At 42.2% G+C, this 25,640-nt stretch overlaps 1 protein-coding gene across 1 annotated transcript in view; it reads left to right on the top strand.

Moving 5' to 3' along the window:
• The window catches only part of LRMDA (leucine rich melanocyte differentiation associated), a 775,035-nt gene that overhangs the window by 421,925 nt on the left and 327,470 nt on the right, over positions 1-25,640 (top strand). Inside the window, exons 3-4 of the mRNA XM_081191960.1 lie at positions 4,155-4,288; positions 9,517-9,649. Coding sequence (XP_081048086.1) covers positions 4,155-4,288; positions 9,517-9,649 — 267 coding nt within the window. The remainder of the gene's footprint in view (positions 1-4,154; positions 4,289-9,516; positions 9,650-25,640) is intronic.

Raw genomic sequence — 25,640 nt, 5'->3', positions numbered from 1 at the left:
TACTTGGCTTTTCCAGACAGGATTGGGAATATCCCATGCCCGAAACTCTGGAGAACCACAACCAACGAGGATAGGCAATACTGAGCTATATGGACCACTAGTTTGGCTCAGTATAAGGTGGCTTCCTAAGCAGCTCAGACCTCTAAATATTTATACTTGAACAGACAATTCGGGGCAGGGTGATTGGGATCAGAGAGGCATGAAGGTAGGTGAGAATGGAGCAGGGTTATTATTACACTCCTTATTCTCACTTGTAGCCTCTCCACCCCTGCCATGTGCTCTGAAAAATGGAGCTGATTAAATGGTGAAGGTGGGCAGTGCACAAAGGCTTTCTTGGAAACTGAATGAATGATCACTAAAAAAAAAGAGTGCTGTGTTGGATATGGGCTGGACACCGTGTACACAATGCCCCTGCTGATGATGTGGTAAGGAAAATAAACAAACAAGACCTTGTGTAACTAGCGACAGATCCAAGTAACTGCTGGTATACATATTGTTGAAGGGGAGGGTAGCCATTGCTCCTTCACTCCAGTATGCCTTGCTGCATCCTGGGATCACTTTGCGCCGGGGAAGGTGGAACCTAGTTAAGTCTGCATAGTGCCTTCTCTGTTCCATCTTGAGACTGTTAGGAAACTGCAGGCTGTGGCTTTGCAAACTCCAAAGTTTGCTTGCTACTCTCTGGCTTTGCATTGGCCCTAATAAAAGGTATGGCGCTTCTGTGTAGTGTGATTCCTTAAAACAAAAGGAACGAAACATTCCCTGTGAGAGTGCCTAATGATATTACACGGCAAAAATGATCAAGCCCTAGCCAGGTGTGGAGGAGGGCTTTGCACACAATCTTCTCTGTTCCTGCCTGAAGCTTAGGCGGGCATTGTGCCCTAGCCTCTGTTTTGGAAAGAAAGGGGCTACCTCAATAGGCAACTCTCTATCTCTCTCGCTCCTTTGTCCCACTTCATGGCATGTCATTTTGTTTTATGCCTCCCCTCCAGCAGTTTTGGATGTGTGCTTTATTCTTCTTGCCAGTTGCCAACCATTTGCAGATTCTCATGATAAGGGTATTATATTTGCATAACACAACTCATGAACAATGTGCATTTCGAGGCTGACACAGACCAGAGCCCCAGCAATGCATACTCACAAAGGGCCTATTAGCGTCCCATAAGGCTCTGTGGTGTTGACAGGGTGGTGGCCTTTTTTGAACTCCCTTTGGCAAGCGGAAAGACTTTTTTTCTCTTTAAAGCAATAAACTGAAGATTGGACATAATCCACTACTAACTATTTATACGGAGAGAGCATTTAAATGGGCACTGCCAGTTAGGCTTTATTACGAACCTAAAGTTAACAATCATAACCACACAATCTGTTTATTGCTTCTTCTCCTGTGTGGCTTACAGAAGAGCGTGAGGTCAGGATCATTTAGAGCAGCAGTTTCTCCTGCCCCATGGACCATTTGGAAATTTCTGAGGGACTTAGCATTTGGGGAAGGGTTTTTTGTTTTTGTTTAGGGGGCTGCAGTGACACTGGAGCACAAACAGATTCATTTCCCCCACAATCTGATACGGCAGCATTCGGTTACGTGCTTTCCATTGCTTTTTATTTCCTTTCAGAATGGATTGGCAGGGGCGCGAGAAATTGCAGCTTAATGTATGTTCCAGCAAAACCAGTAGAAAGTACAGTGGTACCTCATGTTACATACGCTTCAGGTTACATATGCTTCAGGTTACAGACTCTGCTAACCCAGAAATATTACCTCAGGTTAAGAACTTTGCTTCAGGATAAGAACAGAAATCTTGCAGTGGCGGCGCAGTGACAGCAGGAGGCCCCATTAGCTAAAGTGGTGCTTCAGGTTAAGAACAGTTTCAGGTTAAGAACAGACCTCCAGAATGAATTAAGTTCTTAACCCGAGGTACCACTGTATAGCACCCAACTCCCTTTTCGTCCAAGCACGTTGCGCCCTCTTGCAACCTTTTTCAGTTTTTCGAGCAGGCTGGTATGGGCTCTGTGAGGGCCACTACAGCTCCTTTCTCACTCAGCAGATGAGCTCTGTATTAAAAAATAAATAAAAGGCTGATAAATGTATTTGGAATGTGCCTACTGCATGCAGCAATCAGTGGAAACAGGTGCACTTGCATTGTTTGGGCCACCTGAAACAATGGCCAGGCTGTGCTCAAGTGAGGAGCAAATGGAGATGGGGGTCTGTGGCAAAAGGGAACAGCCCATGAAATACTACCACACATGTGACAAACACCCCCACCCCCCAAATGCAGTAGTGAGCTTCCGTACCAGCAGTTCCTGCAGATATATAACAGGTTGTTCTTTATTATTAGATTTTTCTACGCTAAAGGGAAATCTGAGTTACGTAAATGGGGCAGAAGTATGGTGACGACGCAATGTGGGTGGTGCAAAAAATAAAATAAAAACGTGTGCATGAATAGCTCCGATTCCACAATAAACTCGCATCTGAAAGCACCCTTTGTAATTCACATCAGTTTTGAACCTCCAGAGTAGAGTAAGGTTACCAGATGTCCCCGTTTCCTGGTGACTGTCCCCAAATTTACAAATCAGTCCCCATACAAAATCCATTGAAGTTGAAAACTGTCCCCGGATTCATTGGAAAAAAAATCTGGTAACCTTAGAGTAGAGGACTGCTGAGAAGCATGGAGTTTCTCTGGTTATTTATAGTTAACACTGTGGTGTCCTTGAACCATAGCATGAAGGTCACATGTTTTCTTTCCTACAAAGGACTTTTCATTCCATTCTTTTATTACGGGGCTATAAGTTTCAGATAAGACAATTTCATCTAACCTACCCCTGCCAGGTTTAAATTTTTGAATTGGGTGGATAAATATTTGTTATTTCCCCCCACAGCATGCCTGTTCTATGCCTTCAATAGAGCATATCTCATGCAGACCTTGAAGAAGGGTGTTAAAGAGGGAGGGAATAATTCCCTTTAGTATAAATGTCATTGGACAGTGAATAAATAGTGTAGACTTGCATCTCCCTTATTCATCACATTTTATAAAATAGTGAGGAGATAAAGTGATGATCCTCACCACTGGTAGGCATACTAGCTCAGCTGTCAAGTCATGCAACCTCAGCATATCTCTAGGTGTCTGGTAGGTGAATGAGCTGTGAATGTGTGTGTCTTTGTGTATGCTCCATATACCATGCCCATCTTAGGTGATTAATGTGAAGATTCCCCCACCCATTTCTGTAAGAACTTGCAAAGCTACGAAATTAAGAGTTAAAACTGAAACAGTGGCCCAGCAAAGTGACAAAGCCAGACTTTTTAATTCCTTCCTCCTAGCTTTCCTAATTGGCTGCCAAATTTCTACAAATGTCTATGTGTTTACAACCCGAAGAGCTGTGCTTCCATGCTGAAAAGATTTTGCTTGTTACTTTTAAATCTCAGTGTTTTGTGCATGTCTGTGTGTTTTGTGGGCAGGCATTGCCGGGGGGGGGGCAGGAGGGGGGTGCGGGCCATCATTGTAAAAAAATAATAATTTTTGCTGTATCTGGGTGATACAGGGCACTCCAGCATTTTATCTTTTGTGCTTGAAAAAACAACCACCACAACGAAAAACTCTAGACAGAGAAAATTCTGTGGTTAATAAAATAAAAATCACGAAAGGAAAAGGAAAAACTTCCCATCATATCCCCCCCCCTGCAGTTTTATATATAGGGTAGCTGCTGAGAACAATTCTTGAAGTTGTATTTATTATTGTTAGTGGGGTATGATATTTCATGGCAGAAATGATGGATGACAACTTAAATTTGTGTCCAGGGAATGAAGGTGAACTGTGACAGAGTTATTTATCTTGGGAATGGAGGTTAGGGTCAGGCGAGGCTGGGTGCCTGAAGGCACAAGACATTGACAAATTCATCCTGCAGGCCTCATATCTGAAGCCTTTTGTTTTGGATCCTGGCTACTCACTAAGTGACCCCCATCCTTCATTCTGCCAGCCTGCGAAGAAGGATGTGTTGCTGTACCGACACTCCCCTTGCCACTAATTCTTGTCATTCAGTCTCCTGACAGGACTAAACCAAAACTCTACCCGCTCCTTGAAAGGGAAGGTTAAAATATTTATTTCAGCTCATAATGGCCTCCCTGATTTACTGGAGTATCATTTTTCCTGTTGCCTTTGTCGTTGCAGGTCACTGGAAGGACTGGAGACATTTAGCGGCTTGGAAGAGCTGATCTTGGACAACAATCTCCTCCGGAATGACCTCCGGTTGCCCAGGTTACCACACCTCCATACCCTGATGCTGAACAAGAACCAAATATCCTTCCCAAAGAGAGGGTGGGGAGGGAAGGGGAGAAAGGCCCTGCCAAATGTCGAATAATCCTTATGTGTCAGCCAAATTAAAGTATGTAAAATGTCGCTCGTTTGCAGACAAAGCATCCTCTCCCTTTCTCTTGTCACTCAGAATACTTCAAAGTAATTTATTACAGGTCATTCATAAACGAAATGCCTCGCTATATCTTCCTGTTGCTCCGTTTTTTAGTGCAAGCCCTAAGTTTATGGCTCTGAAGGAATCTTTGTCAATAGATTGAGAGGTGGAAATAGCAGCCAGTTTTGCGCTTCTTAACAGAACCCAGCCTGCTTGGGTTCTGTGGCAGGCTGACCTCTAGTGGAATAGTGTGTGCAGTGAAACAAGATTAAAACATTAGGTTGGCTTTTTTCACATGCACACAGAATGCTTCTTAAAGAAAATATACATCTTGTTTAATTTGGCAGCAGCAATCACTTGACGGGAGCCGATAGGGCCATGTTAGCCATTAGGCTAGAAAGGGTCAAGAATAGTTTCCCACCCTTTGCTGTTTTGTGAATAACATGGATCGCCAGAGTGTAGCAGTGTGGTTGTTACTTCCTGTGCTGGGCTCTTTTAAAACATTGAGACACCCTAAGAGTGGCAGCTGTTCCCTTATCGCACGAACAGCATTGTTGCTCAGTATTATTGGAAATGCTGGTGGTCTGCATTGCAGGACAGGCAGCAGCGAAGCCATGCAATGTTGCATGCTGAGACTGAGCTTAAAATATCAGTTCAGTTTTAGCTTAATTTTCATTGTTTTCAAAAGATCTTTCTCTGTGTTTTGTCCAACTCCGGGGTGCAAAGAGGGTGGGGGGCAAAGATCCGTGTTAGCAGCTCTCTTCTCAGCCAAGTCTAATACTTTGCCCAAGTAATCAGCCACCATACCCAGGAAGCCTGGACATTTTATAGGCTTTAAAAGAATGGACTTGGAAGCCTTTGAGTGGCCTGTCGCTAGTAAGGATTGATTGGCAAATTTTTAAGCAGAGAATGACTATCCTTAGGCAAGTCAAATGTCTTAATGACAGTTAAGCTCCTGTAAATTAAAGTATTTTACACATACACTCTCATGTAGCCTTCACAAACCTGTTACTTGCCAGATGTTTTGGACTACAACTCCCATCAGCCTCTGTGTTGGCTGGGACTAATGGGAGTTGCTGGGCAAAGCATGTGGAGAGTGCCAAGTTGGTGAAGCTGCTCTGGTGGTGCTGATTTGTCAACATACTCATAATAATAAGTAGAACACAAAGTAATTATTTAGAGCTGCAGAGTGTTCAAAACACTCACATATATGTGGAACACCCCGTAAGATACTGCTACAGTCATACCTCAGGTTAAATATGCTTCAAGTTGAGCGCGTTCGAGTTGCGCTCCTCAGCAACCCGGAAGTAACGGAGCGCGTTACTTCCGGGCTTCGCCGTTTGCGCATGCGCAGACACTCAAAATGACATCACGCGCATGCGCAGAAGCGGCAAAAAGCAACGCGCTTGCGCACAGACATGTCATCGCTAGTTACATTTACCTCTAGATGTGAACGGGGCTCCGGAACGGATCCCGTTCGTATCTAGAGGTACCACTGTATTCCAGTATTAAAGATGATATGAGGAATAGCAAATTAATGGCTATGGCAATATTTTACGCCACTACAGTACACACATGGGGTCCAGGATAGGGAAAATGTGTACCCAAACAGGGCCTCATATTTTGAGCACCATCTTTCTATGCCATATGCAAAATGACACTTGAGGTTTCCACATTGCTTGCTATGTGGCTGGTAGCAAGTGTTTAGAGGAATGTTCCCCACAATCCTCTGTGGTGGCACAAGTGATCCTGGGATAATGCATTCATAATTCAGAGATAAGCAGACCAGAAACAGCAGCTAAGAGACTTGGCACACCCTATTTCTAGTATGGTGAGTGCCTCAGAAGAAATAAACTGTGGGTTAGATGGTTAAAGGTGGTTAATTGTGGGCAAAGTACTTAGTTTTTGGGCTCAATTCAAAGGGCTGGTTATGACCTATAAAGCTTTATGTGGCTCAGGACCTCAAGGACTGCCTCTACCTACAAGCACTAACCTGGACCATGTGACCATAACCTGAGGCCCTATTTCATGCAGGAGTTTTGGAGGGTAGCAACATAAGAATCGGCCTTGTGGAATGCTATCCCCCCCTGGGGGGGGAGCCTCTTGGGCTTCCCGATCAGAAGGTCAGTGGTTCGAATCCCCATGAAGGGGTGAGCTCCCATTGTTCAGTCCCAGCTCCTGCCAACCTAGCGGTTCGAAAGCACATCAAAGTGCAAGTAGATAAATAGGTACCGCTCTGGCGGGAAGGTAAACGGTGTTTCCATGCACTGCTCTGGTTTCACCAGAAGCAGCTTAGCCATGCTGGCGACATGACCCAGAAAAACTGACTTTGGACAAACGCCGGCTCCTTCAGCCAGTAAAGCAAGATGAGCACCGCAACCCCAGAGTCGTTCACGACTGGACTTAACTGTCAGGGGTCCTTTACCTTTACCTTTTTTAATTTGAATGGTGGCCTTGTGGCCTCTCTTATTTTGGTGGGACCAATGTTTTATCTGTATAGCTGTGCTTTAATGTTTTTGTTGTTGTTTGGTTTTAATGTCTTCAACATCAACACCACTCTTGCGACCGGCTCCCTCTTTCTCCCCTTAGTCTCTCTTCACACCCTCTAAGCACCAATTTGCTCTTGTATTAGAAGAGTTTGGATTTGATATCCCACTTTATCACTACCCTAAGGAGTCTCAAAGCTGCTAACAATCTCCTTTCCCTTCCTCCCCCACAACAAACACTCTGTGAGGTGAGTGAGGCTGAGGGACTTCAGAGAAGTGTGACTAGCCCAAGGTCACCCAGCAGCTGCATGTGGAGGAGTGGGGAATTGAACCCGGTTCACCAGATTACAAGTCCACCGCGGTATGAATTGAGAAGCAGCAGAGGGAAGAGGTGACTTAACCCTTTCTCCATGGACTGTTTGCCCACTAAAAATCATCCTCCCCCCTCTGCTTTTCTCCCTGTGGTTGAAAAGATATGGGCCAGCAACTTTTCCCCTCTTAGTGGACTGAACAACTATCCTGGGAAGGGCAATTGTTGACAGAACAATGGGCCATGGGGGGGAAAGATTAAGTCTAATGCTGTTCTGACTAAATCTGGAGCACTGTGGCTGAACTAAAATGGAAAAACTGAGCTGTTCATATGCTTCGTTCATCCTGCTCCATGTGTTGTTTTGCCCAGTATCTGAAAAATGAGTGTGGGGGTGGAATCCTACCACAAGCATTATGCTGTATATGATAAGTCTCCCATTTGCTTGTTGGCTGCTGCAAATAAGATGCAAATTGGAGTGCATGTAGCGAAGGGAAGGTCTTAAAGGGCAAAAGTTCTGTTTCTATCCTGTGGTGATACCCTTGCCCTTCAGTTATTGAGGTGAAGAAATGGGGTACATTCCATCTGCAAGAGATAACAAAGATAACAGGAAAACATAAATCAATGCTGGGGACAAGCAACATAAAAGAACCGAGCATTTAAGATAGCCACATAATAATTGTTGCACGCAACTCCAGGCATGGAAGAGTAAAAGAGTGAATTGTTCGTTTAAACCAGTAATTTGTTCCATTGTTTATTTATTGATACATGCAATTTATAGGCTGCCCTTTAGCTGAAGTTCTTTGGGCGGCTTACAGGCATTAAAACAAGCAAAATTATAATAAAGTAGTAAAATATAGCTAATGCAGGATCGCCATAAACTAACAAGAATCGGTTTAAAAGAGAAAACAGAGAAAATGAGAATTTGCGGCACTAAATCAATTAGAACAAAGGGCAGAGAAACAAAGAGTAAGAAGCAGAGCGGCTTGAATGTGCCCTTCACCTTTTGCCAATTGGTATGAGGTATTAGCACACCTTGCCTCCTCATGATGCTGATCCCCATTTGTGAGCCTTCATTCTGGGATTTCTCAGGCTAGTTTTATGCCAGTTGGTTTTTTTTAACCTGACATGTTACTAGTGCTATTCATGTCATGTGCACCAGCAGTGTGGCAATGTTTGGGTGGAAATGGCTTTCAGCCTGCACAACCAATTTGGCATCCTTTCCCCATACCTATCTTCCATGCCTCATCTTTGATTTCTATGGTGGATCTGTGGGAACCAAGATTTCCCTGTTTTCACTTGCCTTCCAAATCCTAGATGCAAAGCAGGGCTCTTAAGGAACTGAACAAGGAGTGCCAAAGAACCTGGGTTAATGTTTCTTCTTAAAGGGTCGGGGGGGGGGGCTTTGAAGTCTTTAAGTTAGCGCACATAACACAGTGCCAGATTTAGGAAGGTTCTCAAGCCTTTGGAAACTGTGCACTAGACACTCTTGTCAGATATGTACATTTTGACACAAAAGCCCCAACTCTGGAAAAGTCCAGCTCTGGTTGCAGAAATACTTGTGGTACTTTTTCTTTCTTTCTTTCTTTCTTTCTTTCTTTCTTTCTTTCTTTCTTTCTTTCTTTCTTGAGCAACCTAGAACTGGACTACAAATCCTTTATAGCCTGTTTTCGGAGTTGTGTGTATGTTTGTAGTGGATGCATTAAATCAACTTCAATGTAAGATATCTAAGATTTCATGTGGTCACTCTACCACTTTAATGGCAGGTTTTACTGTTTCCTTCCATTCTGTTGTGTGTGGAGCAGGAATAGCAACACGTTCCTGGTAACATTTGATCAAGCATTTATGCCTATGTACCAATTAATGCCGCAGTGCCACCAAAAGCACTTTTATTCTTTCTGGTGCATTTGGGCTGCTGTCATTTAACTCCATTTTAAATCTCATTTTTCCTAGGGACTGTAATACATTTAGTGATGAATGTACTGTGAAAGTAACTGCTGCTTGTTGCCATGTTGGAAAAGTTTCATGGCTTTAGCAATCACTAACCATTTCCCCATCCGACATCCATCATTTTGTCAAAGTTTTTAATGTGTTGCAGAGAGTCATCTAGAAAAGAAGAAAAGAGGAGGAAAAAATAATGAAGGAGGGGGGACGCAAGACCTTTCATTTTATGCCAAAAAATGACTTGGATGTAGTCCCCTTTCTGCTAGCAACAATTAAAGTTACATTTTCCCGCATATAATATGGGGTGGGTGGGTGTGTAAATGGAGTTATTTAACAGTCTTCCTTTTGTTATTGAATCCTTAACCCATAACCTTGAGTACATAACAGACCTGGAAAGCCTGCTGGATCATCTGGTTGAAGTAGTGCCTTCCTTGGAGTACCTGAGCTTGCTTGGGAATACAGCATGTCCAAATGAACTGGTCTGCAAAGACAAGGATGAGGGAGACTATCAGAGGTACAGGTTAGTATCTTGGATTATACACGCATTACTTTCAAGTGCAAAATATTTAGTATTGTATTCAGCTAGCCTCTGCTCCGAGTAGTAGACCCACTGAAATTAATGGATCAAGGTTGTCACAGTCATTTACAGTAAGCCTACAACTTGTGCACATTCAGCTTTACAGTACATGCATGGCAAAATAAAAAATGAAAAGAGGGTGGAGTTTCAGGGAAAATGACAGCGGTAGTCCCACCCACCATTGAACCCGATGGGTTTTGTTTACGCACAATTTTGGCTTTAGGCGCAATCCATGGAATGTAACCCCCATGTAAGTTATGCGCCTGCTGTCCTTTGTTTGGTCTACTCTGAGTAAACGTTAGTTGATTACAACCTTCAACCAACTTTAAATGGCTGCTGAAGTAAAAACTAAGAGCTGTATAGGATTTAATGTAATCTAAGGGCAATGTGTGAAAAGGTTACGGAATCATCCTCTCCCTGCCTCTATTCAGTGGGTAGGCAAACTAAGGCCTGGAGGCCGGATCCGGCCCAATCGCCTTCCAAATCCGGTCCGTGGACGGTCCAGGAATCAGTGTGTTTTTACATGAGTAGAATGTGTCCTTTTATTTAAAATGTTCCTCTGGGTTATTTGTGGGGCATAGGAACTGAAAAAGTTTGCTGACCCCTGATCTATTCACTACAGAGGCCCTTTTATGAGGCAAGGTGAGGTGGCCAGTTGAAGTTTGTGGGAGCGATTTTGGGTCACCAGGTCTCCTGAAGCCCAGAGCATGGGAGCCATGGAGTAAAACCTGGTGGGATATGGACAGAGCCTTGTGCCTAGTGGGAGCAGAAGATGCCACCTGGTGTGTCACGATAGAGGAACTACAGGGATAGAGTATGAAGGACCTAGGTGGGGGGACTGAATGGCAAAACCTCTGAAGCCAAGCATAAAAAACCCCACATACCCCTTATTTCTCACACCTCACCCTCATAATTTAGTCCTTTCCATGGAGGCATTGCTAAGGAAGCTTAAGCCTCTGAAATCTCAGGTCACCACACTGAGACCCAGGAAAACACGAGCTATTAATGATGGCCGAATGAGACCTAGGCAGATCTGAGCCAGACCTGTACAATCCACTGGAAAGTTCTCTGTCACAGATGTTACTGAAAAAGATTCAGTGATATGAATATTTGGCCTCATATAGGACCTATGCACATATACCCAGCAAATTGCAGCAGCTGTGTATATAGACCTGGTGTGGAATTGCGTGTTCCTATAATTGGTGAGTTCTTGTAATTCCTATTGTGTTACAAGCCCACCAGCAAGCCCATACATTTCTATATAGGTCATCACATGGGGGCCACCCAAGTATCAGCAATCAGCTGTTTGGTTTTGATCTGGTAACATCTACAGCAACTTAACCAGATCATGAAATTATGTGTTCCCCACTCCACATAATTGGCTGTCGTTGTCAAGGAAATACACAACACTATAACTGCAGGACCCCAGAAAGTGACCCCAGACGTCGGGGGCTCTCAGAACTTCATTTCAAAGACAGACATGCATTCAGTGTTAACATGTATTTCTTGCAACAGGTGATGTAAGATGCGAAGGTAGTGCTTTATTGATGCAGTCACTGAGTCATGAGCCTTGTATTTTAGATAGGATGGCAAAATTCAAGCAAACTGCATGCCATTTTCTACATAAGCATTCCACATAACCATGTTGCTCTCAAGTTAAACCTACCTACCTATTTCCAGCCTATCAGACAAGCATTATGAAATGAAGTGTGAGCAAACATTGACTGTACAGTTCATAAACTTAGAACTGTATGTTCATGCTTTCAGCATAAAAACGTGTTAGAAACCTGAAAGGAGGCTTATCCAGAAGAGACATGACATGGAGTCCATGAGATGGTTTGCTGTGGTTTTTAGCAGCGCTGCAGTAATCTGGACAGGCCTCCCAACCTGATCTGTAGTGGCTATTTCAAGTTGAGTGCTTCAGTCTCTTTCGAAAATAGATTCCGAACTGTCTTTAGATACTTCTAACATGCCAACTTCTGAATTGTACATAAATGTGCCATCTTGGCTTTTGCTAAGTGGCCTAGTTTGAATAAAATATTTCCCCACCGCCTTAACCCCAAACTGGAAGGCACATTGGCTGTCCTGCGTACAAAGAGCCTAATAGTGGTGTTGCCATGTAAATTTATGAGACATTTTCACCACAGAATTGCTTAAAAATGAATGATATCGCTACAGTTTACTGTTTTTCACTTTAAGTACATTTTTCTGACAATATGCCTCCTATTAATCATTTAAGCAAAAGTAGTTCCTTAAAGGAGCTATTCAGAGGCAAGAATCCATGGTTCATTTAATGCTGTCTGGGGGGAAAAAGTCTTGTTGAGTGACATTCTCTGTGGTTATGTGATGTAATATTTATAATATGTCACACAGCTATACATCAAAACAATCATGGCTGTTGTTGCATTTCCATGCAAAATGTTGATTTTTTTTTTTTAAGGGTCAAGATAGTTTTAGCTCATCTTAAGGCAAACCATCATGCCAAAACCAGGAGGAGAATCTTACTTTGAAAAGGTTAATTAAAATAGGTTTTAAAGTGAATATTATTCTGATTTGCATTATATTACTGCAGTGGAACTGAAGTGAATCTCGCTTATCACTTTCTTTTCTCCTGTACAACTAGCATTGAATGTTCTTCATTATTGCAGGTGCAGTATTAGTTTCCCCATAAGATATATATTGCACCTGCCATAAAAATAACAAGATTTAAAGACCAAAGATGAAACTAATGAAAACAGGTTCTATAATATGTGACTAAGGGGCAATTCATTGAACCTACCTTTTCACACGCTTATCTCAAAAGCTCTTATCTGTCCTTTCCAAGCGCCCCTGGAGAAATAGGGACAGAAAGGCAAGCCCCCTCCTTCCCACCCAAACCTGTGAAACCTGTAAGATCTGGTGTCAACTATTGGCATTAAGGTATTATTTCTACAATCATTGCTTCTATAAGCACAGCTGCCAGATTGCGAAGCTCCCATATTTCACTGCTTTAAACTGGACTACATTTTGGCCCATGCTAAAGTGTACACAGGCTAATGTTTAATCCACTCGCCTTCATATATTCCTAAGCAAGCTGCGTAAACACAATAATATATTTATTTCACAGTAAAAAAAAGATAGGGAGTGAATTATTAAGGTGGAATTAAGAGGCTATTCATCTGTAATAGTGATGCTTGCTGAAAAGAAAACAGGACTTATTTCCTTTGAGTAAAGGTTTTGGAAAGACCTTGGTTGTGGAGATGTAGATAGATAGATAGATAGATAGATAGATAGATAGATAGATAGATGATAGATAGATGATAGATAGATGATAGATAGATAGATGATAGATAGATGATAGATAGATAGATAGATAGATAGATAGATAGATAGATAGATAGATAGATGATAGATAGATAGATAGATGATAGATAGATAGATGATAGATAGATGATAGATAGATAGATGATAGATAGATAGATAGATAGATAGATAGATAGATAGATAGATAGATAGATAGATAGATGCAGTCCGGAACCACAGTTTTAATTCCACATTCAGCCACTTGCAAAAAAAAAGCAAAAAGCAGTGCCACGGCAGTCCTGAAGTCCCTCAGCATGGAAGCAACCTGAGTGTTAACTGAGCAGCAATAATCACTTTTCTCTTCACAAATGAATCTTTGTTTCTAGCAGCTATCTGAGCCACATGGCATTAGCAAGCAAACTTTACAACACTTTACACAAACTTAAAGGGCTTTTTAGTGTTTTGCCCCAAGGTGGCAGAAAGAGAAATCCAAAATGTTTTCATGCTAAATACACCAATACCCCAGTAAAATTATATCCTAGCCATTCCTGTACTTTTTTAGTTCTTTCCTGTCCCTGCAAAATATGCATTATATATAGTGAAAAAGCAGAGAATAAATGGTTGTCTAAATCTCATTGCGCACATTAAAAAAAAAAAACATATCTCAGACTTAAATAATTTTGAATGAAATCTAGGAACAAAACAAAAATGTCAAACAAGAATGGATCATACTGTATTGTGTGTTTGTGTGTGTATATAAATATAAATAACATTATTTTTCAAACTTTCTCCCATTGTACTCAAGGCAATTTGCAATATAAATTAACGGCTTGCAGTCTAAGAGGCACATTACAAATGGAAAGTGGTTCACGGAGTAAAATATGATGCCTCTGTTAGAAATTAAATATGCATTTGAAAAGACAGCAACATAACAGCTCTGGATTTTTGTGAAATTAATAAATATATCAGATTCAATTAATTTATTTTTTGCGTGATTAATAATGCACATGAGTTATTACTATTAATTATGAATAATCAGTTATCGTTTCCTACCAAGTATCATTGTGTAGAAACGACTGCCTGCTTTTTTTGGTCTTAAAACTTTATTCATAATCAAAACATAGTGTGAGGTGATATGCCAGTAGAGAAACATTCCAGTATTGAGAAAAAGTAACGTGACTAGCAAAGCAGCATAAATGGGAAATAACCTCAGCTGCAGTCTCTGCTTTGAAGATCTCCAGAAAGCACAGGCCATGACCTAGAGATCAAAGTCACAGGGAGTCAACACAATAATTGCTGGTTACTTGTCTTGAACCAGCAGCACTTGTTCTGTCTTGGGGGTCTATTGTTTGCGGTAAAAACACAAACCATGCTATTATTGGATTGTGAAAAATTGTCTTGGTCAGAATATATTGATGTTTAAATATAGGTTTGGATTTGGATGGATTTTTGGATTTGATATCCCGCCTTTCACTCCCTTTAAGGAGTCTCAAAGCGGCTAACATTCTCCTTTCCCTTCCTCCCCCACAACAAACACTCTGTGAGGTGAGTGGGGCTGAGAAACTTCAGAGAAGTGTGACTGGCCCAAGGTCACCCAGCAGCTGCATGTGGAGGAGCGGAGACTCGAACCCGGTTCCCCAGATTACAAGACTACCGCTCTTAACCACTACACCACACTGGTTGTGGCCTTATTTGTCTTTTAATCAGTAAGATACAAAGTGCCCAAAGCCCAAACACAGTTTTAGAGTTTGTTGTCCCCTTGAAAACCCAGATATGCATGGAGTCCACCCAATGCTTTATTCAGTTCTCTTCTGTCCTGCTTTTTCTGGGCTGCTCTGACTTCTTCCTGTTACATTAATAGTCATTGCTTCTTTCCCTATGTAATTTCCCCACCCCACACCCGACAATTGCAGCATAGCCTAAACTCAAACATTTAGTCCATATACCTGATGGCAATCATATAGAGAGACGGGGGTGGGGCGGGGGCTCATTTAACACTTAATTTTAATATAAACATTTTATATTAAATGAACAACATGAGCCAAATTTAGACAACACGAGAAGTGAGATACTTCGGCTGGTTTTGTCTGCCACGTGGCGACAGGAGGAGCTGGGAAGGAGCACCGCAGAGCAGCACACAGAAATGCCGTTTACCTTCCCGCTGGAGCAGTACCTATTTATCTACATGCACTGTGTGCTTTCAAACTGCTAGGTTGGCAGGAGCAGGGACCGAGCAACGGGAGATCACCCCATCACAGGGATTCGAACTGCCGACCTTCCGATCGGCAAGCCCTAGGCTCTGTGGTTTATACCACAGCGCCACCCGCGTCCCTGTTGCTAAGGGTACTTAATCACTATTGCTAAGAAAGAAGAGGAAATAATGCTGACCACCGCTACCTGCAACTTGGGAGGGGCCCCTCCCAGAGCAGCAGGAGAAGCTGGATAGAGGAGAATGAGCACTTTCCTCATGTCCACATTATTACATTCACCCCCCAAAGTGTGCTGTCTTTACAGAATAAAACACAACTTTCAGACTTGGTTATGTTTTACTCAGAAGTACTCTATTAGAAGTACTCTCTTCCTAGTGAGAAAAAAAATATGGTGATACTTTCTTGGGCTCCATGATCACTGCAGATGGTGACAGCAGTCACGAAAAGACGCCTACTTCTGGGGAGAAAAGCAATGACAACCTAAACAGCATCTTAAAAAGCAGAGACATCACCTTGCCAACAAAGGCCCATATAGTTAAAGCCATGGTTTTCCCAGGAGTGATGTATGGAAGTGAGAGCTGGACCATAAAGAAGGCTGATCGCCAAAGAATTGATGCTTTTGAATTCTGGTGCTGGAGGAGACTCTTGAGAGTCCCATGGACTGCAAGAAGATCAAACCTATCCATTCTTAAGGAAATCAGCCCTGAGTGCTCACTGGAAGGACGGATCCTGAAGCTGGGGCTCCAATACTTTGGCCACCTCATGAGAAGAGAAGACTCCCTGGAAAAGACCCTGATGTTGGGAAAGATTGAGGGCACAAGGAGAAGGGGACGACAGAGGACAAGATGGTTGGATAGTGTTCTCGAAGCTACCAGCATGAGTTTGACCAAAGTGCGGGGGGGGCAGTGGAAGACAGGAGTGCCTGACGTGCTCTGGTCCACGGGGTCACGAAGAGTCGGACACGACTAAACGACAAAACAAGAACAACAAATCTGTGATTTTGCATATCCCCTACACATCTACTGCTGGTCTGCTTGTCAGAAGCACTTAGAAGCTGCACACCTCTGACCATGGAGGCAGAGCAGAGCGTTCCCATTGTGACTAGTAGCCTTGTTTGGAAAGCTTTCTTGAGAGCATGCTGAGACAATAGCCTTAACTGCTGAAAAGCAGTTTATTCATGTTTATTTTGCGTTGTCCCTTAGTTAATATAACTTAGTTAATATATCAATATACCAAAGGATTAGCTTTTCTCCTATGTATAGATGAGAAGCTTATTCATTAACTGGCATGTTTTGGGTTGCTTACAGGCATGTTGGCGTTAAGTGCTTTTATCAGATCACTTTCTTGACTTGTTAATTTTCATAAATCCCTGAACATGGTTGGTTCTGCAATAGAAATAGGGGGGGGGACTAAAAAAGTAGTTTCTACTGAATTTTGCCTAGAGCAAATCTTGAAGGAAATGTATCTAATAGAATTTTATTCTGCTTTATCTTTGAAAAAAATCAAAGCTGTTAATAATCATAAAGTTAATAGCATAAAACCCATAAAATATTCAAAAACAATTGCAAGAGAAAAGAACATAGTGCTGGATAATAAAACAATTCAAATAGGAAGCCAGAGTATAAGAGAAAAATGAGAAGAAGCAAACCTCCATTTTCAGCAGCACAATTCCAGCAACACAGTCAACACTTAATGCTAAACCCAGCTATGGTTAAGCATGAACATGCAGGCAGTGGTGGCTTGCGGCCATTGAGACTGGTCACATGTTGCCATTTGCTTCCTGCAAGATTCATCTGAGGCCCTTCTTTGTGTGTCTTCTCCACAAGTGGTCCAGAGGGTGGCTACACGAGAACAGGCCTTTTCTGTGGTGGCTCCACTCTTGTGGAATGCTCTCCCCAGAGAGGCTCACTTGGTGCCTGCTAAAAATGTTTCTCTATAACCAGGTCTTCAGCTGATTAACATTCTGTGGTCTTTTAAATGTGTTTGTGGAAGGGGGTTATGGTTTGCTTTTGTTTTTGTTTTAATAATTATGCATTGTGTGTTGTTACTTTGTATTTATATGTTGTAAACCACTATGTGGTTTTTGGATCAAGGGTGACATACAAATTTAAGAAATAATATTATAATATGCTGTTCATTTAACTAATAATCATCAATGCTTTGTTTTTCTCCACCAATCTGGTTTTTTTGATATCTATTATTAGATTTCTAAAACTTTGCACATCTAATCCTATCTACAGACAATAAATGCAGAATTAGATTTTGAATATTTTGAAGCTTACTATATTTAACAAAATTCAATAAAGCATAATCAACTGAAATTCTGCCAATCCTGTGCATCTATTTGAAAATATACACACCTTAAATGCCTTGTCAGATTAGCACCGAAACTACAAAAACAGTTTCATCTGCACTGAATACTTAACAAATTGGTGAATGAATTGTTAATCTCTATTGTCATCTCCAGTTATTTAGTGTTGAAATAACATTAAACCTTGATGTGTTTCTTCCTCATTTTCTGCTGCAGATGTTTTGTACTTCTTTCCAATGGCATTGTGCACCACCTAATGTTACCACCCCATACCGTATTAAACTGTTTAAAATCCATGCCCTGGACAATGAAGAAATAATATACAAGATTCTAGCTAAAAGAACATGCATAAAAGAACATGCATTTTTCAAACTGTAAGAATTCATCACAACAACCCAGAAATTAACTATCTTGTTCAGATTCAAGATCCACCATTAAAACAACAACACATGTACGTTAAAAGAGAGGGAGAACACAATTCACTCTAAATCACAGCAACAGCAGCATATCACTCCCAGTTAAACTCCTGCTGTGGTCTAAAAGTCTTCCGAAAACGGTTGGTCTTTAGCTGTCACCTGAAAAGTGGGACAGTCAGATCTGAACCGAGAGAGAGCTCCATAGATGTGGTGCTGCCTTGCTATTTGTAGTGCGCGCACCCCCGGATCATATTCAATGAGGGTACCACAAGCAGAACTTTCCTCACAGATCTCAAAACTCAGGTTGGCTGGTAATGGAAAAGATGCTGCTTCAAGTATAGGTAAAGGTAAAGGGACCCCTGACCATTAGGTCCAGTCATGACCAACTCTGGGGTTGCAGTGCTCATCTCGCTTTATTGGCCGAGGGAGCCGGTGTACAGCTTCCGGGTCATGTGGCTAGCATGACTAAGCCGCTTCTGGTGAACCAGAGCAGCGCACGGAAATGCCGTTTACCTTCCCGCCGCAGCGGTACCTATTTATCTACTTGCACTTTGATGTCCTTTCAAACTGCTAGGTTGGCAGGAGCAGGGACTGAACAATGGGAGCTCACCCCGTCATGGGGATTCGGACCGCCGACCTTCTGATTGGAAAGTCCTAGGCTCCGTGGTTTAACCCACAGCGCCACCCGCGTCCCGCTTCAAGTATACTTGGGTCCTAAACCATTCAGGATTCTGTGTGCTAGTGTAACACATCATGAAGTGCAGTCTTCAAGAGTAGCTCCACACAGAACACAATCCAGCCAGGACATTATTTGAGCATGGACTACTGTAGCCAGGTTATCCAGGCAGAGGAATGGACAAAGCTGGGCACTTCTTGCCACTGAGGCTGCATGGGCCTTCAATGACAGAGCGAAATCTTGAAAAAACCCCCAACTGTGCACCTATCCCTTAGGGGAAGTGCTACCCTGTGTAGAACAGGCTTCCTGTCTACTTCTCAGACCTAAGAACTACCTATTGCCAGAACCTCCATCTTGCCAGGATTCAGCTTGAGTTTATTCGCTTTCATCCTGCTGAACACTGCTCCCAGGCACTGGTCCTGTACTTGCACAGCCTGCCCTGATTCAGATGGTTTAATGTGAAAGTGCTTGGTGGCTTAAGATAGGCCCTTGTCTCAACCAGTAGGATGTGTGAATACATTTCTTGCTGAAATTTGCTAAACTTCTCAAAACTCAGCCCCTCCAAATTTCCTGTGAAATTTTGATGCAGATAAAAGTTACTGCACAGCAAACTTGGTGATAGCTAAAGGAAGTATGGAACTTCCTGTAAAAGAAAGAAAGAAAGAAAGAAAGAAAGAAAGAAAGAAAGGTGCTTTTCTTACCAAAATTTAATTTTGCTCAAATTTTCTCAGATGTGGAATGTGCTCTCCCATTGCCAACCCCTTTAAGGTATGAAGTTTCAGCACCCTGACAAGATGGCTCAGTTGGTTAGAGTGTGGTGCTGATAATGCCAAGGTTGCAGGTTCGATCCCTGTACGGGACATCTGGGTATTCCTGCGTTGCAGGGGGTTGGACTAGATGATCCTCAGGGTCCCTTCCAATTCTATGATCCTATGACCCGGCTTATAAATGTTATAAATACTTTGTGCAAGCAAAATCCTCTGAGATTGGCTCAAAGGTGAAAGAGAACCCTAAGATTTGAACCTGGACCCAGCAACTCCAACACTTAAGTCATTTTAAAATGTATATCTGTTAAGGTATTACTTCACAATGATCCATCTGTGTGTACATACACACACACACATGCACACCCCAAGTACCCTAGAGCCAATGGCTAAGAAGTAGCTGAATGTTTCACATGCCACTGCAGCCATTTTGTAGAGCTGGCAATAAAGGGGAGCCTGTCACTGAGAAATCCAAATCTGGATAGATAGATAGATAGATAGATAGATAGATAGATAGATAGATAGATAGACAGACAGACAGACAGACAGACAGATAGACAGATAGATGATGCCAATGTTGTGTCTCTATTACTGACATCTAACCTACCCCTGACCTGCTGCAGAACAAAACTTCTTGAATTGTCTGGACTCTGTGCATAGCCAATTTTCTAAGGGCATTGTAGACTAGAAGAGAGGTTCACAGGCAGAGATAAATGAGTCTTTAAAGACCTTCCTGGGATATCTGTTTTTCCTCTCACCAGAGCTCATTGCTTTCCTTCAACCATGATGGCAGATAATGACCTTTCCCACATCTACAAAGAATGGGTCAGTTTAATAACACCAGTCTCAGGAATTCTGAAGGGGGTTCAAAGTTATGTCTAAAAATGCAGATCCATCCACCTCCTCAGCCAAAATAAAACATTCTTCTTTTACATTGAATGCAAAATTTAGAAGCATTCTTTCTGATTAAGCAGTGGTCCCTTAACTAGCAATTTTATAAGCTGAAAGCAGTTGCAATATGTCATGCAATTTATAGATCCCTGTGCCTGCCATAAAGTGTTTTATGATGGCTGCATTCTATGTTATTAGTAGCTGTCTCTTTCTGCAGCCATTGCCGTTTGATAATAGTCTTAAAACACCCAAAATTACTTACCTGCAAGCAACATTCTAGATAGTGTCTGTTGACAGTTTGAATAAGTTTAGTGCCCTTTTGTTGTACTTTACCTTCAAAACAAACTGATTGAACCATCAATAGCTCCTTGGAAGCTGACAGAGGCCTATCATCTGGTTTAACCCTCTGATAGCAGGTTATCTTTGGGAGTTAACCTCCTTGCATTGTTAACTTGAATGTTTTATGTACTATGCAACTTTAGGATACTGCTGTGATAACCTTAGTAACTAAGTCATACATCACAGTAAAGAGTTCTGGAGCGACAAATAACCCTGGATTAAATTTACAAGGCTTGAATTTATATTATAAGGGCACGTGTTCATTCTGGGGCTTTAGGTACCTTTTTTCTATATTTTCTAGTAAAGCGGGGTTGTGTTTAGACTGATACTCCATCTTCAAATGTTGCTTATTCTTTTTTAGTGTTGAAATATAATCTCATTCTTACATAGGTATAGTTATCCCCGGATATTGTCTATGGCTAAATTGGCCATGAGGTTAAATGTACTATAGAGGAGGGCTGCTGCTACTCCATTTGTATCCTATTTGTGTATTCTATTACTTGATTCTACATGGAAGACACATATATCGGGCTCATTCAGCTGTCACATTCCCAACTTCATTAAACCCAACTTCATGGTTTACGAACATACGGAGCTACCTTACACTAAAGCACACCAGTGATCCATCTAGCTCAGTATTCTCCCTGCACTGACTGGCAGTGGCTCTCCAGGGTTTCAATGAGGGGACATTCTCAGCCCTACCTGGAGGTGCAGAGAATTGAACAAGAGACCTCATGAATGAAAAGCAGGTGCTGTATCACTGAGATAACTCTTCTTCAGAGACTGGAACAAGGCCTGTTTGCTCCTCCTCTTCCCCTCTCCTTGCAAGGCAGCTTCAGTATGGAGATTGCACTTTGTTTTAGTGCTGTGCTTGCTCCCCAGTTTTTCAAATGTTTTATTCCCCTGCGAAAGAGGCTTCAATTTTTATGCCTCCTTTGCAGGGCACTTTAAAATTTCATTGTAAATTTTGTGGGTATGGGTGTTGAGCTTACCTTATCGTAGTGAGGTGGCTGTGGGTGGTCCCTCCATTTTTATTTCTAGTGCTCATCTGTGGTGGTGGGGAGTCTCTGGCAATTTGGAGGCCCTAATTTGGCGTTTAAGATATTTTTTTCTAAAGCTACACCCAGCTCCCCACATCTGACATCCTATGTGAGGTGTGGAGCCGTTAAATACATGGCTACAGGAAGCATCAGGCGCCTCAACATTCACTCCTGATGGTTTAATGGCAAGCAGGGTTTGCTGTCACTACTGATTAACTCGAAATGACAAAAAAAAGGTGAAAACACCAGCACCAATAAAACTAAAACAAGCATAAGAGACATACATAGCAAGCCAGCCACTACCTCCAAACCCTTACAAACAAACAAGCAATCTGCCATCTTTCGGAAAACTGACTCACACTTGTGTGCAGGAAATGGTTAACCCTGAGCTCAAGTAAGCAGATTGGGAATGATTGCTGGAGGGCACCATGTTGGCTATCTTTGGTCTACAGCAATCTTTCTCAACCTTGGGTTCCCAGATATTATTGAAGTACCAGCTTCCATCACCCCTGACCTCTGGCCATGCTGGCTAGGAATGATGGGAGTTGTAGTCCGACAGCATCTGGGCACGCAAGGTTGAGAAATGCTGTTCTATAGCATATATGGTTCATCACAGAGTGCTTAATGGGGGGGGGTCCGTCCATCTGTCCCTATTTCTCTCTGATGAAAGGAATCTGAGTGGCAAGGATTTAATCTGACTGTTCTTCAAAATGGCATCATTATTGTGATGTTTCAGCACTGATGACAGGGTAGCTTTTAATGCCTGCTGCAGATTGCCTTTTATAGTTCATCATCCTCTGCTATACAACATCTGCACTGCGAAGATGATGGGGGAAGGAAGATTTCTGTCATATGATCCATATGGCTCTCATCTCGCCCCCCCTTCCCCAAGAGGGGGGAGCTGCATGTTCCCTTTCTTTGAGGAACTAATTCTAGAAACGTTAAACAGAAAGGGGTGTGCGGAAACCCCTTTCTGCCGAGACCATTTGGCTACAAATTTAGGCTTTCTTAGATGGAGGCTATACAAGACTGACGTTTAGGGCTTCAGTCCAAAGTTGGCAGGGAGATGAGACAGCACTGCTCAAGTCTGTTGTCATTTTTGTGGCCGCCTGCTTCTTGATGGCATCTTTCACTTGATCATGAAACATTTGCTGATTTTCTAATAGTGATGTTTTCTGCACCTGAATATTAATCTTTTTTCACCCTGCACTTAGATGGGTGTTTTTACTCCTCTTGAGCTTTGCTCTTGACATATTGTTTCCTTCTGTTCATGTCTTTCTTTGAAAGAGCTCCTTGTCCTCTGAGCTTTTCTGCCAGTAATACAAGATGGAAGTATTCTCTTCCAGTGAAAGATAAGGGCCGTCGGAGGCTCACAGGGGGTTGAAAGGGCAGCCAGGGAAGTTGGAGATGTGTTTGAGAATATTTCATTATCCCCAGACATCCAGCTACTCTTAACAAATTGTCTAGCTTTGGACATGTTATGCTTCCTAAAGAGGGCTCTCATTTTTAGTACCATTACTCTTTCATAGAAGTGACTTGGTTGCAGGTTTGCACTCAGGTTGTTGATGGATTTTAACACATAGCACTAAGCATATTCCATTTCGTTAAGATTTTACAAGCCTCAGACAAAGCAAGGTGTGGCCTTTGTCTCTCTTTTTTGTTTTGTCTTGTCGTTGAAAGAATAATTCATAAAAGCATGGCTAACCATCGCTTCTGCAACTGGTGGCAAACTGGTCTCAACTAGTCTGCGCCTTTAAAAAAAAAGGAAAGGGATTTTATTACCTTTCCAGACAGCTTATTCCATTGAGTTCAGTCATATAAATGGCAGTCCTTTATATTTCAAACCTGAACATTTTCCGTATAATTTGGACATGTGAGGTTGCCTCTTCGACAAGCCACAGGGCCTCAGTCTGATTACTAAAATGATGGTCTATATAAACTTGGCATTTGTGGGAAATATTATTAATCACCTTTCTGTTTCCTGCCAGGAAAGGATCTGGCGCTTCCTCTCTCTGTCTCCACTAAGTCTGTTTCATATCTGGGTGACTGGCTGTAAATAGCAAGTACTTGAGATGAGTTGATATTATCACCTTCCTGGGATTTTTTTCAAACTTTGATTCATGCCATGCTGTGCCATGCTCTGTCAGCTTTTTGTGAATAAAGCTGTGTGGGTGGGTGGCTGGCTAGCCAAGCTGCAGCTTTTTTTGCCAAAATGTTAGAGGAAGCTGGAGGGGGGAAAAGCAATTTTGAATCTGCTGCGTTCCCTCTGACGAGGCAGTTATTTTCTCTCATTTTATGAACCTTAACTTTGATTTGGTTGTGCCTCACATAAAAACCTAGAATGTTTGAACCTCCGCTGAAAACTGTTGCCACTCTTTTCATCTTTCCTGAGATATTCTTCAAATGTTTGGCCTAAACTTTGACTTCTGTCATCCTGCAAACTGCTTTACATCATGAGCACCCTTCTCTGGTGCAGGGAATTTTGCTGTGCTATAACTCCTTTGTTTTCCTGAGAATGAGCCTCTAGATTCTTTTCTCAAAAATGAATAGGAACCCTACCCTGCCAGGAGAATATTTCCTTTAGTCGTGGTTCAAAATGTGAGAAGCTGTCTGTGAGGGACAGCAGAGCCAGACTGGAAATTCTACCAGAGTGCTGGAGCCTCTCTCTGATTGGCTACCTAGACAGCCAGCCAGAGCAGGGGGCGGAGTCAGAACTTTGGGAGGGAATATAAAAAGAGCAGTTTCTGAGGGAGAGAGTTAGATAGGGTTTGATTTGAGGGTTTGAGGTTTCAGTTTGAGAGATGAAATGAGAGATGGGGATTATGGTAGGATTTGACTGAGGGGTGAACTGGTTCTGATTTGAGTTGAACTACTGGTGGTCTCCTTCTAGGCAGGAGGGGAGAGTTTTAGGTAAAGATGACTCCCAAGCAGTAAAAAGGGTTGAGGTGATCCTCTGGGTCTGTTATGTTATTTGGAAATACCTCAGAAGTGGGATTGCTAAGAGAGAGGGTAACTGACAAAAAGTGCCCCTCGCTCTTGAACCAAAGTATTAAGCTGTGAAGGAAACTGTGTCGTGTCAAACGTATTTAACTGTAACGCCTGTCACAACTAAGTAAAGGACTGAGAGTGAAGTAACAGAAAACCGAGTTAAGCATTTTTACACCTATTCTATAAACTTGAACATCTCCCTAAAGTGTACCAACTGATTTTTAGCAACTGAAGTTTTAAGAAAAGCTGTGCATACATTACCGTGTTTAAGCCTGTGGCATCTTTATATTTAGTTTAAGTAATAAGTCAGCTTCTACCTGAAAGAATGCATTTCCTGACCCAACTTTGTTTCACAAGCTTCTTCTTTTTGTAAATAAAGCTTTTTGTTGTTTGATCAACTCCTGCCTGAGACTTTAAATCCCCAAATTAGTGAGGAGGAAGCATTGACAGCACACTGTGACCAGTCGCAAAGCTATTTGCCAGTTAAGTAACTTGCATTTGTTCCACAGTGGGAGCAGGATTTTGTCTGTTTTCATTTTTTCATTTTCTTAAACTAAAGAACTTGCTTGTTCAAAAGTGGCTGTACTTTGAAATAATTCCCCTTGAATATGGTTGACCAAAACTGGGTACAGCATTTTCATTGTGGCCCCACTGCTGCCTCATATAAGCCTATCAGTATTAACCAATACAAGCTAAGTGTTCCTCAGGTAACACAGCATGTTGGTAGCTCATAGCTATTGGCACTGCTCCAACATTACTCTGAACATACATAGAGAGGGAATGCCCATTGTCCCTGCCCCCTATATGCATTTGACATGTCTGAAAGAGCCTTGGTACATGCAAAATGAAAATAGGTTCCATACACGCAAGATTCAGAATCCTGAAATAAGATACAGGCTGCAGACTCAAACCTTTTCTATTGTTTTGCTAGAGTTCGAATACTGATATGAATCACAAAAGGCAGAGTGAAGGGCATAATTGTAGAAAATAGCTGATATGTTGGAGAAATAGTTCTTG

Source organism: Podarcis bocagei, assembly GCF_964188305.1.
Source record: "Podarcis bocagei genome assembly, chromosome: 4".
Classification (NCBI taxonomy): Eukaryota; Metazoa; Chordata; class Lepidosauria; order Squamata; family Lacertidae; genus Podarcis; species Podarcis bocagei.
This window is presented reverse-complemented; position numbering and strand designations above follow the sequence as displayed.